At 39.2% G+C, this 14,494-nt stretch overlaps 1 protein-coding gene across 3 annotated transcripts in view; it reads left to right on the forward strand.

The window, feature by feature from the left end:
* Positions 1 to 800: 800 nt before the first annotated feature.
* LOC110096344 (protein C2-DOMAIN ABA-RELATED 5) overlaps positions 801 to 14,494 on the forward strand; it is a 20,395-nt gene continuing 6,701 nt past the window's right edge. The window contains exons 1-3 of one of the 3 annotated variants that reach the window (XM_020822241.2): positions 801 to 943; positions 989 to 1,262; positions 5,846 to 5,941. In XM_020822241.2, the coding sequence (XP_020677900.1) occupies positions 1,152 to 1,262; positions 5,846 to 5,941 (207 nt within the window). In that variant the 5' untranslated portion in view covers positions 801 to 943; positions 989 to 1,151. The remainder of the gene's footprint in view (positions 944 to 988; positions 1,263 to 5,845; positions 5,942 to 14,494) is intronic. The other 2 variants (XM_020822240.2, XM_028697072.1) reach the window with 2 other exon arrangements.

The following is a 14,494-nucleotide window of genomic DNA, read 5'->3' on the forward strand; positions in this document are numbered from 1 at the left end:
TTTTTTTGTATATTTTTTGCACAAATTTGTTTTAATGTCCCTTTTGAATCAATGTCCAGCAATTTTTAAGGAAGTTTGATGAAATCTAACATTGATTGGCTGGATATGCTACAAAATGGAGAGATTATTATGTGCGGAGTCCGAATGAGTCTGCATGTCAATTCGGACGCGTCACATCACCTAATGCACTGTGCATTGGGTGACGTGGCGCATCCGAGTTGGCCTCCATCGCACGTAATAATTTTTTCATAAAATGAGGGGTAGAACCTTCCTCTCTTTTGAGGGTGGGCAAAATTGAGTTAAAAAATATTAAATTTTTATGTATGAAATAGGAAAATTGATTTTTTTTTAGAATTTGGGTAATTGTATTTATTGAAAATGGACTAAATTTTAGGGTGGACAAATATTTTTAGGATGGCCTAAGCTCTTTCTGATTCAACTCCAGCCTAAAATTACACTTGTGTAGTAAAAAGAAAAAGATTGTTAATCCTACTTAAATCACAGGTAAAGTGACAGGTCAAATTGGGGCTTACCAGGTTGAGAGTCATCTATCTTTATTATATTTGAATTTATTTAAAAATTAAAATTACACAACACAACCTCATAGAAATTTAATCAGAATATTTGATATAAATTTCTTTCATTTGTAATACTATTCTTCATTTTATTTAAAATTCTTTTTATTAGTCAAACTTATTAGATGTTTGCATAATTTTTTTCGATTTTGTTTAAGGAACATAATTTTGTCTTTGATTTTATTATTATTAAATGCTTCCTTTATATTTCGTATTCGTCGACACACGTACGGATCCAATTACATACGCAGGACCGCCACGGCGAGCTTCCAATCTTACTTCCAGGTGTAGCTTCGGAAGCTCTTCGGCAGGGTCCACGGTAACGCCGGCCATGGACCTCTTCTCCGCCCTTACGTGTCCTGAAAACGGTATATCCACCGCTCGGTTTCTCTTCATCAACGATTGGCTTTCAGGTGTTTGTTTTTTACCCTTATACAGACTGACATAAGGAACAACTGAAGAAAAAGAAGGGAATAGAGGGACAAGCAACAACGATCACTGGTCTAGTAGACCCTTGGGAGCCAAGCTCGATCGTCACCGGAGAAAGTTACCCGGCTAAACAGTAAGGGAAAGACTATGGAATCCGTTATTGGGCTTCTCAGGGTCCGAATCATAAGAGGGGTCAACCTCGCCGTCCGAGACACACGGGGAAGTGATCCCTACATCGTCCTAAGCTTGGGTGGCCAGGTCCTCCCTTTCCTTCATTCCCTACATGCTTCGATTCCGTTTTTGCTTGGTTGTATTGTGTTTTAGGCAGTCAATGTTGGAATTGAGAAAAAGGAAGGAAGAGAAGGTCTTTTTTTGTTTACGTGATTGTTTTCCTTTTATTTTGTTTTGAGAGTAGCACGCAGGTCCAGTAGTACAAGGGGTTGGCAGAGGGATCACTAATGGAGTACGGGGGTGTTAATTTGGCATGTTGTGGGCAGGATGCTTAACTTTTTCTGGTATGATTTTGGGATGAAAATCCATGGAGAAATTTACTCCGTCAGTAAAAAAAAAATTGTCTTCATTGGTTTGTTTAAAATTGAGTCTCTGTTGAATGATTTTATCAGAATGGGATTGTTCAGCCGGTCTTGAAGGACTTATCCTAAATGATAACTCTGTCTCTGTTGAATGAACTAATTAGATCAGACTGCAGTCTCTCGGCATGGAGAAATTATTACATCCCGTCAAAAACCAAACGGTCCGAATGTATACCGAGCAATAGCTGTTAGCATAACAATACATTAAGTCTTAGTTTAGACTGTATTTACATATTTACCATTGTAACTTCTTTATATAGGACTATGTACAAATGCTTTTGATCCATGAAATACAATTTTCCTTTTCATCTTTTTTGGCTCCGTGACCCGTCTCCTTCTCCATTGTTCTTTCCTTCTTGATACTTTCTTCTCATGGTATCAGGTGCCACTATGGGAGATCAAGACTCCGCAAACTCCAATCCTCCCTCCTCCTCCACCCAAATCGACACCTCCACCGCCACTATCTCCATACCTCAGCCACTCAAGTTTCTTGTATCAAACATCAAGAATCTCGCTCCTCACCCTCTCACGTCGGAAAACTACCCAATCTGGACAATGCAGATTATGCAACAATTCTCGGCCAACGGCTATACCGGCTATATCATCGGCGCTGCTCAAGCTCCCGCCGACGACACCTCCGACGTCTATGCCCGTTGGTGCATCACCGACAGTAATCTTCTCTCTGCTCTATTCTCCACCATCTCGCAATCAATTCTTCCCTACATCATCACCTCCACCACCACCCATGAGGCTTGGTCCATTCTTGAACGGCGGCTTCAGCCTACAAGCCGATCACGTGTGATGCAACTGAAGAACGAACTTTACTGCATCACCATGAAAGATCAAACTCTGCAACAATACCTTGCCCGAATCAAGAACATCGTCGACAACATCTCGGCCTCCGGATCCAAAATCGAATCCGAGGACATCATTCTACACATACTCAACGGGCTTCCTCCCACCTTCAACTCATTTAAGTCCACCATACGCAATTCTCTCCTTCCCATCGACTTAGACATGTTCTACTCTATACTGTGTAACGAGGAAATACATCTCCAGCAAGAACTCACTCAAGATCAGGCAAATAACTCGATGACAACGACTCTCTACGCAGCCCCGTCCAACCAGCCCCGCGGCAGATCTTTCCGTCGTTACCCCAAGACCAAGAACACGCAGACTTCTTCCAACCTTCCTGCCAATCAGCCGACCAACTCCCCTGCTCCAACTCAAACTCGCCCGACCTGCCAAATATGTGGCAAGATCGGTCACGTAGCACTCAATTGCTGGCATCGCTGCAACTTCAAGTCGCGCCCAACAAGTTCAAACAACCGCGTGCTCTTCTTGCTAATCCACCGAACTCTTCTCATCAAGACTGGGTTCTTGATTCCGGCGCCTCCGCACACCTAACTCCGGACGTCCACAATCTTTATCAACCCGCTGCCTACCACGGAACGAACAACGTCTCTATCGCCAATGGCTCCTCCATGTCCATCCAATCCGCAGGTCAAGGCATCCTACCTCTACCCGACACTACGCGTAAGCTTCGTCTACAAAACCTTCTTCACGTCCCTCCCTCACTCACAATCTCCTTTCAGTATCCAAATTAACCACTGACAATTCTGTGTCCATTTCTTTTGATGCTAACGGATTTACCATTAAGGACCTTCAGGACCGCCGTCCTCTGCTTCATGGGCATCTTCATAACGGTCTTTATCAGATTCGTCTCACCCCGGAAAACAAGCAAACCGCTCTCACCGCTACCACACCGACGCATAACCCCTGGCACGCTCGTCTCGGCCATCCCAGCAACCACGTTCTTTCTGTCTAGCGCAACATTTTTCAGAAATTTCAAATGTATCTCATTCTTTCATACCCGTCTCCTTCTCCACTGTTCTTTCTTTCTTGATACTTTCTTCTCAATACCGAGTCCAAAATATCGAGTTTTAGGTGACGTGGCGCGTGGTTATTGGTCTCTGAACGCATTCGGACACCGGATGTAATAATTGCTCCTCGGCATGACAGACTTTAACTGCACATAGCAAGATAAAACATGCTTAATGATTAAATTTCTATTGGGTTTAATGAAAAAGTTTTGATAGAAATGCCCACATGTTAAGGATTTATTATTCTGTGCGGAGTCCGGATGGCATCCGGAGACCAATAAAAAGGAATCACGTCACCCCAAAATGTAGCTCGCTCAGCATAGCTCGGCACCGCGCTCAATACCGCTCGGCACCAAGCGCGTAATCGGACGGTTGACGGGAGAACCGTCCGATGTCCGCACAGAATAATAGCTCCATGTGAAGGCATGTGAGAATGTTTAGCCTTTTCTCACATTGGATAGCTGATAAATATCTTGGTGCAAAAAATCTAAAGTTTTAGCTGCTTTTTTTTCACTTATGGGCTTAAATTATTAGCTAAAAATTGGTTTGACTATTTGTTGTATCATGCACAAATGTGTTCATGAGTTGTGTTACAAGACATCAAATAAAAAGGACATTCTAGTCGTTTTTCTCCAAGCTCTATCCTATTCTACCACAAACTACTGGACGTGAGCTTCCCTTTTGATTTTGAGCAAGGATGGGTTCTTTGCGATATCTTGTTCAACTAAGCGAGCAGGAAGATTGCAATCCAGATAGAGGAGATTTTGATTTTGAAGATTTTCAAAAATCCAAGGAGATTTATATGCCTGTGTTCTTTGAGATTTATCTTTTTTGCTCTCTTGAAAAAGCTTATTTCAAATTTAGTGATATGTTCTCCACCTCCTTAGTTTTTTGAGAAGAGGAGCTGATGTATTTTATTACTCTTCTTTATTTATTGTCATCCAAACTTTTGAAAGTGAAATTATCTGTAGGGTGTAAACAAAATTGAAACAAAAAGGTAAAAAAGCAAATACGGCGGAGAAGGAACACCGGAATTTAACATGAAAAAAAAAAAACCGAGAGCCACAACACACCAAAAAATTCATTACGAAATTGGGAGAAATTTTACAAATCTTACTCTCTCATTCTCTCTTAGTCTTCACCCCCTTTCATGCACACACTCAAACCTTTTGAGGTTATAGTTGCATAAAAATTGTTGGAAAGAAACTGACTCAGCCAACCGCATTGCCGCGGCCTTGGCTTTTTTGTTCCATGGTGGGTCCCAAGCATTGCGGTGTTGAGTTCACAGCGCCTCTGCTATGAGCTCTCTGTCTCTAAGGGGGACCAAATATCACAATGGTGCACACACAATTTTTTTTTGAAATATTAATTAGTAGTGCAATCTAATTGATTGACACAATCTGATTCCAAAAAAACTAACATCAACATCTCACCCCTTGGATGTAGGTTATTCTTGAACGAATCACATAAATTTTAGTGTTCTTGTCTCTCTATGATTGCATTTATTATTTCTTTATTATCTCTGTGGTGCTAATTTTATTCGTCTTTGGTTAATTAGATTGCTCTTTTTGAAACTTTTTGAGAGAAGTGCTTTGGTATTTTTATTACAACATGTGTTAACTTTATTTTTCACCAATCATTAATTTTAAATTATACACAATTTTTTTGTCCTGTTTTCTTTTTTATGTTATTTTTATTCCTAATCATTCTATATTAATTCGTTCAACCATCTATTTTTGGGCAAATTTGCCATCCTTTGTACATGATCAAACTACCTAAATTTATTTTTTATTGCTTACTAATTTTGCTTCTATAGGTGCTAATTCACCGTAATATAAATTTTCTTACTACACATTCATCATATTATTATTTTTTTTACTGCACTTTATTTATAGATATTTTTTCTCAGATTTTCTCTTGTTTGATTTTGGCTTCTATGTTTTATACATTTTACCAAACTTTATATGGCTGCCAATACAAGACATAGTAATTCATTGCATTTCTCTTAGGGTAGATTGTAATGCTTCTTGACTATGCCATATTTTTTAAAATTTGAGAAGCTCCCAAGTGAAGGTCTTCCTTTTACTGCACTTTTTCCTTATTTTAAATTAACGAAAGAGACCCTTTGAACGTTGTGAACATTGCTTGTAAGTAAAATCTAGGGTTTATCCACAAAGCAATAGAGTTTAGATGCCCATTCATATTGGAGGACATAGTCATTGCAGCTGGTTATATATTTGAATTCGTCTTCTGTCGTACATGATGCTTTTAACATTTTTAGCTGTTTTTATATTAAATTCATAATGATTTTCCATCTATTTATAACATTGTTGTTCTGTTCCCACGCTGCATATTCGTTGAACAGAAATTGAAGACCAGTACAATCAAGAACAATGTCAACCCAGAATGGAATGAAGACTTAACCCTTACTGTTTCTGAGCCTCTCCAACCAATTAAACTCGTATGTTTTTCTTATTCCTAATAATAATAATCATACTGTTATCGCAGTTTTGAGTTTCATGATCATTGTTTATTTTGTTAAAAGTTCCTCTAAACATTATAATCTCCAGCAGAGTATTTGTATAAGGCATTTTTGAAGGATTTATGTGTTTATACTTCTTTCTTCTCCAATCATATTAACTGTTTCATTTTCTTTTTCCCATTTATTTCATAGCTCTCCATAGCTCTCTCTTCGAGTCTTAGTAGCATGTTGTTTCTTATTGCACAAGATACAAGAGAGATGGTCTAAATACGAGGAAAATTTTCCTTGAGTTTAGTGTAGAAACTAGAGACAGGAAGAACAAGAACAAGAACCGAAAACTGAGGAAAGGAAAGTGATGAATTCATTTCATAGAGTTGCAGTACATCCGTATATATAGAGTAAGATAGTTGCAGTAATACAATAATAACTAATAGCATAAAGCCACATCAACAAAGATTAATAATGCATTATTTATTTATTTACTATTATGCTCTAACAGTCCCCCGCAATCCGAGGGATCTTGAAGTACCGTCAGATTGTGTCGTAGCTTGAGAAAGCGTGGAGTAGACAATGCCTTTGTAAAGATATCCGCAGTTTGATCGATTGTGCTGATGGGTAGGAGGCGAATGTTGTTTTGTTGTAGATGGACCCGAATGAACTTCTGATCTATTTCAATATGTTTTGTTCGGGTGTGAAAAACATGATTGTTCGCCAGTGCAATTGCGGATGTATTATCACAAAATATATATGTAGGATAGTTTTGAGATATTCCAAATTCAGATAGTAGACGGCGTAGCCAGATTATGTCTGTTGTTAGAGTTGCAAGTGCACGATATTCCGACTCAGTAGATGATCTAACAATTGTGTGTGCTTTTTGACAGTCCAAGAGATAATCGGGTCACCTAGAGATGAACAATAGCCTGATGTTGATTTTCTGGATACCGGGTCGCCGGCCCAATCAGCATTTGAAAAGGATTTGAGAAGTAGATTAGTTTTTGTAATAGGAATCCCAAAATCAATCGTACCTTTTATAGGGAAGAAGACGTTTGAGCATATAGAAATGTTGAGATTGAGGATCATGCATGTGTTGAGATAATTAGTTGACACTGTACGCAATGTCAGGACGAGTGAGTGTCAAATTTTGTAAGGACCCGATGATACGGCGATAGAGCAAATGATCACTGGCATGCTGATCGGTCAGATAGGTGGCTGGGAACTTCGTACATGTCGGATTTGCTAATGGCTTGCAGTTTAGTAAATCCATTTATTGAAGTATGCAGGCAGCATATTTTCTCTGTGATAGAAAATACGAGTATGTATGTTTATCTATCTTAATACCAAGAATCTCATGAACCGAGCCTAAATGCTTCATCGAGAAGGTTGTTCCAAGATGTTTGATGACCGATGTCACAGGATTATTGCCAGTGATTAGAATGTCGTCCACATATACCAACAGAAAAATTGTATCTTGTTGTTGGCGAAGGATGAGAAGAGATGGATCCGATTTGCTGTGAGTAAAGCCGATGGAAACCAAGAATGTAGTGAAAGTATTGTACCACTGACGAGGAGCTTGCTTGAGGCCATAAATGGCCTTGTGGAGATGGCAGACGTGATTCGGAAAGTTGGAGTCTTCGAAACCTTTGGGTTGAGTCATGAACACATCTTCGGACAGCTTTCCATGGAGAAACGCGTTGGCGACGTCAAGCTGATCGACTTGCCAGCTGTTGTGTAATGCAATAGCAAGTAGAATTTGTATAGTCGGAAGTTTAAGCATTGGACTAAATGTGTCAGTATAGTCCAATCCAAATTCTTGACGGTTACCTTGAGCCACCAGGCGAGCTTTGTACTTTGCAGCAGAGCCATCTGCATGAACCTTTGTTTTGTATGTCCATTTGCAGCCTAATATGGATGATCCAGATGGTCGTTGAACAAGACTCCAGGTTTCTTGTTGCTGTAAGGCCTGGAATTCTTGAGCCATTGCTTCGCGCCACTCAGGGAATTTGATAGCTTGAGTATACGTTGACGGTGTTTCAGGTCCCAGAACAAGAGATGGAGAGGTAGATTGAGAGTGAAGCAGATTCAAGCGAACCACAGGTTTCAGAGATCCTGTTTTGTTCCAAGTTAGCATATGATGCGTAGGTTGCGTGGACCCGATGGGAGAAGATATGGGAATTTTGTTCTCGGTGTGAGGTAAAGACTGGGATGGAGAATGCTTGGTAGGAGTAGAAGTCTTGTGAGTGTTGGTTTGCAAAGAGGTAGTAGCTGCCTGAGGAATAGATAGAGGAATCAAGAATTGAGGTGGCATGTTGGACGATGGGTTGAGAGAAGCAGTGTGATCATTAGAGATAGTGTTGAATGGAAAGAAGGTTTTGTCAAAAGAAATGTGTCTAGAGATTATGATTTTGTTGGTAGACATTTCTAAACATTTGTACCCTTTGTAGGTATCCGAGTATCCAAGAAAAACGCATAGAGAGGAGTTTGGTTGGAGTTTATGATGTTCACGATTGGGAGATAGAGGAAAACAGACACACCTGAACGTGCGAAGGTGACAGTAGTTGGGTTTAGAGTTGTGAAATAGTTCAAAGGGAGTCAGATGATCCGTAGTCGGAGAGGGTAGACGATTTATAAGATACGTAGCAGTAAGGAAAACATTAGGCCAATGGTTGTAAGGAACATAACTAGTTTGAAGTAGCGTTCGCGAAGTTTCAATTAAATGTCTGTGCTTACGTTCTGCCACCCCATTTTGTTCTGGAGTGTAAGGGCATGAGACTTGATGAGCGATGTCATGACTATTTAAGAAATGTTTAAAATTGTGATTAAGAAATTCAATTCCTCCATCAGTGCGAAGCATTTTGATGGTATGCGAGGTATGTTTTTCAATTTGATTTTTAAAAGTTACAAATATATTGAAAACCTCTGATTTTTGTCTCATGAGAAAAATCCACGAAAAACGAGAAAAATGGTCAATAAAAAGCACATAATATCGGTAACCTTGAGTAGAAACGACGGGGGCAGGACCCCAAACATCCGAATGAATGAGGGACAGGGGAGAGAGTTGTCTGTTATTTGATCGTTCAAAAACTATTTTGTGACCTTTGGATTGTTTACACGGTAAGCATAACGTCTGATCAGTGTTTATTCTAAGCATGGGATTACATTGAGCAATTTTACTAAGCACCCGAAGATTGGGATGGCCTAGTCTATTATGCCATGGAATTGACCGATCGCTGGCAGCAGCTAAAGTCGAAGCATGAGAAGAAGAACTATTGAACCGAATGGGGTAGAGACCATTTTCATATGGTCCTTAAAGCAGCACCTGTTGCGTCTTCATGTCCTTCAACACAAAACTGGTCGGATTAAAGATTATAGAAATATCATTTTCTTTGGTGAGTTTTGAAATAGAAAGCAAATTGGAATAAAGAAACTGTGTGTGAAATATTTGAGATGAAGAAAGCTTATGTGAGGGAGTCAGTAACAAGCCTGTACCAATATTGGTGATGTTAACCGATCTCCCATCACCTACCGTGACGGTCTCAGATCCTTGATATGGTGTTGCAATGGACATGTTATCCAAAGAATTGGTTAGATGGTTTGTTGCCCCTGAATCAAGAAACTAATTCGAGTATGAGCTGTCTGAATTTGCTGCTAGTGCTCGGGACGTCACTTGCTGTGTCTGCGGCACGTAATTCATGTCCAGTCGATGCCAGCAACTAGAGGCAACGTGACCTCTCTTGGCACAGATATGACAGATCACCGTGGAATTGGAAGAAGAACGAGACATGGTGTTGGCATTTGAATGGTAGCGGCCCTGAGAGCATCAGCCGCGTCCACGATTGGTGACTAACGCGGTGTTTGGATCCGGCATAGAGGAGGCCCGAGTAGTGTCAGACGTGATGTTGATTTCTTCACTGAGCAGAAGAGGATAGAGTTGATCAAGGGAGAGGGGAGTTAGCATTGTGCGAATTGCAGTTTTAAAAGATTGGTATGCGGACGGGAGACCATTGAGGATGTAAAGAATTACATCTTCATGATCAATTTGCGAGCCAGAAGCGAAGATTTGATCAACGATAGACTTGATTTCGGAAAGATATTGAGTGATAGTTTGATTCTTGAGAGAGATGTTTTGGAGAGAGTTCTTGAGTTGAATAACCTTGGATCTATTTGTTGATTGAAACCTTATTTCAAGAGTGGACCAAATTGTTGCTGTTGAATCCAGATTTACCACATAAGGTAAAATGGCGGAGGATATGGTGGAATAGATAGCAGCGGCTAGGTTTTGGTCAGTTAGAAGCCATTGAGTAAACTGACGATTTGGAGTAGATCTGCCATCGGTTTGAAGAAGAACCAAGGATGGAGGGGGTAAAGAAGAATCAAGAAAACGATCAAAGCCATTTGCACGAAATTTTTTTACGATTTGAGCTTTCCAAACGGCGTAGTTGTCGGCATCAAGCTGAATGGAGACGATCGTCTTTAGATTTGAGACGACAAATTTTAATGCCGACGGGATCAGCGAATCTTCGAGCTCATCCATGTCTGAGAGCTCTCTGGGGTTGGAGGTGTCTGAACTCATCGTTTGGAGAGACCTCCTTGGCTGGCTTTAGATACCATGTAGAAACCAGAGACAGGAAGAACAAGAACAAGAATCGAAAACAGAGGAAAATAAAGTGACGAATTCATTTCATAGAGTTGTAGTACATCCGTATATATAGAGTAAGAGAGATATAGTAATACAATAATAACCAATAGCATAAAGCCACATCAGCAAAGATTAATAATACATTATTTATTTATTTACTATTATGCTCTAACATTTAGAGCTCTCTTTGAAAGTCTTGGTTGCTCGGTATTTCTTGTTTGCAGAAGATATTAGGAGATTGAATGGAACTGAATGCTTCATGTGGACAGAGAAACTTCAGCAAAATTTGATTGGCTAACCTGACCGTAGGTTGGTGGCTCCTAATCATAGGCTCAATCCTTAGTTTTTGGCTATTATCAATGTTTGATAAATGCTTGTGTTTGTAGTAATGTCTTTGATGTGAAACCCGTAGGAATTGCATTATAGATTATAAAAAAATTTGATTAAGCATTTTAATATAAATTAATGCTTCACAAGATTGGATGCTTAGAACTTAAGGATATCAATAATGTAAGGGCAATTGTTTACAATGTAGAGTGGCATTCACTTGAAAAACAATTTCATTCATAACAATAAGCTTAAATATTATAAACAAGAAATCTCACAGTTAACAATTAGAAAAGTCACCTTTGCGTTTCCCTCACTCACACTCTTTAGTAGGGGCTAGCGAAAAGATAGTCTCAACAAACCGAATGATTTCACCCAAGTTGTGAAGACGCCTATGGTTCCAATCCACAAAAGTTCACCGGAGGAGGATGACTGGTGATTCACCAATGCCCGGTTGGAAGGTTGTATGCTCTTTTCCTCTTAGAGATGCCAATCATGAGAAGAGCAAACCCAAGAGATGAGGGGGGTGGGTGGGGTCGGCCAAAGAGGAAGAAGGAACTTCTTGGCCAAATTTGGGTTAGGATTGAGGTAGGATGAAAAGGAGAATAAATCTGAAATTAAATTCAGATTTTGGTTTTAATTTGTGGGAGGGAAATATGAATATGAATTTGAATTTCAAATCCAAACTTAGGTAGTGTTAATGTAGATAGAGAGAAGAAAAAGGAAGGGATTTAATGGGGGGCGGCAGCATGAATGGAGAAAGAGGGAATGGGGAGGGAAATTAATGCTTCTAATGCATTAATCCAAGTTAGGAAAAGGCTAATGAATTCCAATCTAATTTAATATTAAATTAGATTAAAATTGAAAAACTTTCTTTATTTAACTTGGCTAATTTAGGAAATATTTAAATTCAAATTTGAATTTCAAATTTGATGAAATCTTTCCAAAATTATGTAGGTTAAATTAGATAGGTCTTTATGGTGATTAAATCAACATTAAGAGGGGAAGAAAGGGGTGGCCGGTGGTGGGTTTGGCAAAGGTTAATTTGGCTGGTGGGAGGAGGAATAGAGGGGAGGACGCAGTCTAGTGGGAGGTGGGGAGGGGCCGTAGTGGGGAAAGGTGTTTGGCGGTTGGGGAAGGAAGGGGGAAAGGTGGCCATTCGGGTGAGGAAATTGGGGAGGCCGGAGGAATGTAAGGGAAGGAGTCGGACCACGAGCCCCGAGACATGACCGGACGACTAGTGGTTATTCTGTTGCCACACATTAGGACTTCACCTACTCAAGAACTCACAAGCTCTAGAGAGAAAACAGCAATTTTATTTCATTCATCAATAATTCTCATACAAGGTTAAAGCCTTATCTATAAGCCTTTCAAACAACTAGAAAGAAAAAAAGACAGGAATGCCCCAGGGCTACAACTCACAACACATAATAAAGAGGGTACAACGGTAAAAACTCAAATAAAATAACTAATACATAACATATATAAAAATAAAGACTCCTAATCGTAGCCATCGATCTACGATGCTTCCCGCGATACATTCTGGAATCTCTTTTTGATGTCCACATCATCCTTTATGAGTTCAATGGTGGTGATATATTAGATTTTAGCACGATGGAATGATAGGGAAAGTTTAAGCAGTGGCGGAGCCAGATTTTTTCAGGGGGCTAATAAAAAGCCCGTGCTCGAGATCATGACTCGTGAGTCTACGGAGAGATCGAAGTAAAAGGAAAACAAACCATTGATTGCTTTTCATGTGTCTAAAAATAAATGCTGGTGCTTCTTTGGATTAATAAATAACTTTAAAAGGAAGAATTACAAAAAATATAGCAGGTTTTCTCGTTGGCGAATTTGTTGCTCTATTAAGCCATTAAAACAATCAACTTTACCCATTTATGCTTTCAATTTTAGCTTTAGCTAAATACAATAATACACAATATTATTTGGTTGGGTTTGCTGTCATGAGTACACTGCGGCCGCAACATTTTCATTGCTCAAAAAGAGCTAGGAAAAGCAAAATCATTCACAATAATTAATTAGATCATTAGCAGTGCAAAAATTATTCAATAATTGGTGATAATTTAGTATTTAATAATTATTATTATATAATAAATAGCTAATTAAGACTAAAAGTTTTAATAAAATTATATTTAATAAGTTAATAGGCTGGTAAAAAGCCACCGGTTAAAAATAAAAAAGAGAAAAAATGTTTAAAAAGTTAATATTTAAATACAAGCAACTCAAACCTCAAAATTTCTTTCAAAGTCATTCCTCTCTCTTTCTCTCTCTCCTCTCTCTCAATTACTTACCCATTTAATTTGTCCTCTCTCTCTGCTGCTGAGCATTGCATGTCCAAGTTAAAACTGTATTGAAGACTTAAAATGGAAAAGCCTGTAATAAATGAAATGAAAAGCTGAAAGGCCTCTAAGCTTTTTTTTTTTTTTTAGGGGAGGGGGCACGTGCCCCCCACCTTTTTCCCCCCCCCCCCTCCCATGGTTTTAAGGAGGCACTCCTCTCTTAGAAATATTGAATTTGGATAATAATTCTCCCAAAATTTTATAGAATTTATCTTAATTGAGTGTTTTAACATAACTGGCTATTAGAGTTTTTGTGATCCAACTTATTTCTATTTTGACACAGCTCTCTTTGCCTATTGGTTGAGAGCTTAGGCTTCTCAACTAAGAAGGTCTAGGGTTCGAGTCTAATGTGTAAGCGTTGTGATGTGAGTTCTGCTTAAATGGGCTACAATGTCCAAAAAAGAAAACTATTTTCTATTATGTGGTATTTTCTGTTAGTTTTTTCACGTGTACTTTTTTGGGGACATTTAGGCCATTTAAGGCAAACACACAACAACACATTACACAAGACTCGATCCTAGACTCTTAGTTTGAAGCAATAAGCTCATCTACCAATACGCTAAGAGATTGTGACGCCACCAACCACAATGGCATCCATAGTGAAGGATTCCGTCTGACAGTCTGATCAATCTCACATTCCGTTGCCTTGCTCGGGACCTGAAATTGTCAACCACATATAATAGAAGTTTACAAGAGCCCAGCAGGGTCACCTAATACCTATAATTAGATCAAGCACGGCGATGCCTGATCAAATATGCATGTCAGGGTCAATCAACTCCATATCCAATCAATGGCAATGAACTATGCAATAACGGAAATCATAGTCTCAATAAAGCACAGTCAATGCAGCGGCAGGCGAATCGATAATCAACTCAATATAAATAATCCATGTCATCTCGAAGAATCCGTACCAAATATGGAATCAATCATCCATCCAAGTCCACTATCGCTATCAAATCAAATTCAATGCGGTCTTATATCAATACTAATTATTCAATGAATAAAACGAGGATAACAGTACGAATAATCCAATACTTATACGGTTATCTCTACAATGAAGTCCAAATGCAGCAGTCCATTTACGGGGCATTTTGAAACAAGTAACAACAGTGAATCTATATGCAGATAATATAATCCATAGGCAGTAGTAACAATGAATTCTTAAGAAGAAATCAATGAATCTATACTCTATTAATAGTCAGACAAACATCG

The sequence above is a fragment of the Dendrobium catenatum genome, unplaced genomic scaffold, assembly GCF_001605985.2.
Source record: "Dendrobium catenatum unplaced genomic scaffold, ASM160598v2 fragScaff_scaffold_864, whole genome shotgun sequence".
Taxonomy (NCBI): domain Eukaryota; kingdom Viridiplantae; phylum Streptophyta; class Magnoliopsida; order Asparagales; family Orchidaceae; genus Dendrobium; species Dendrobium catenatum.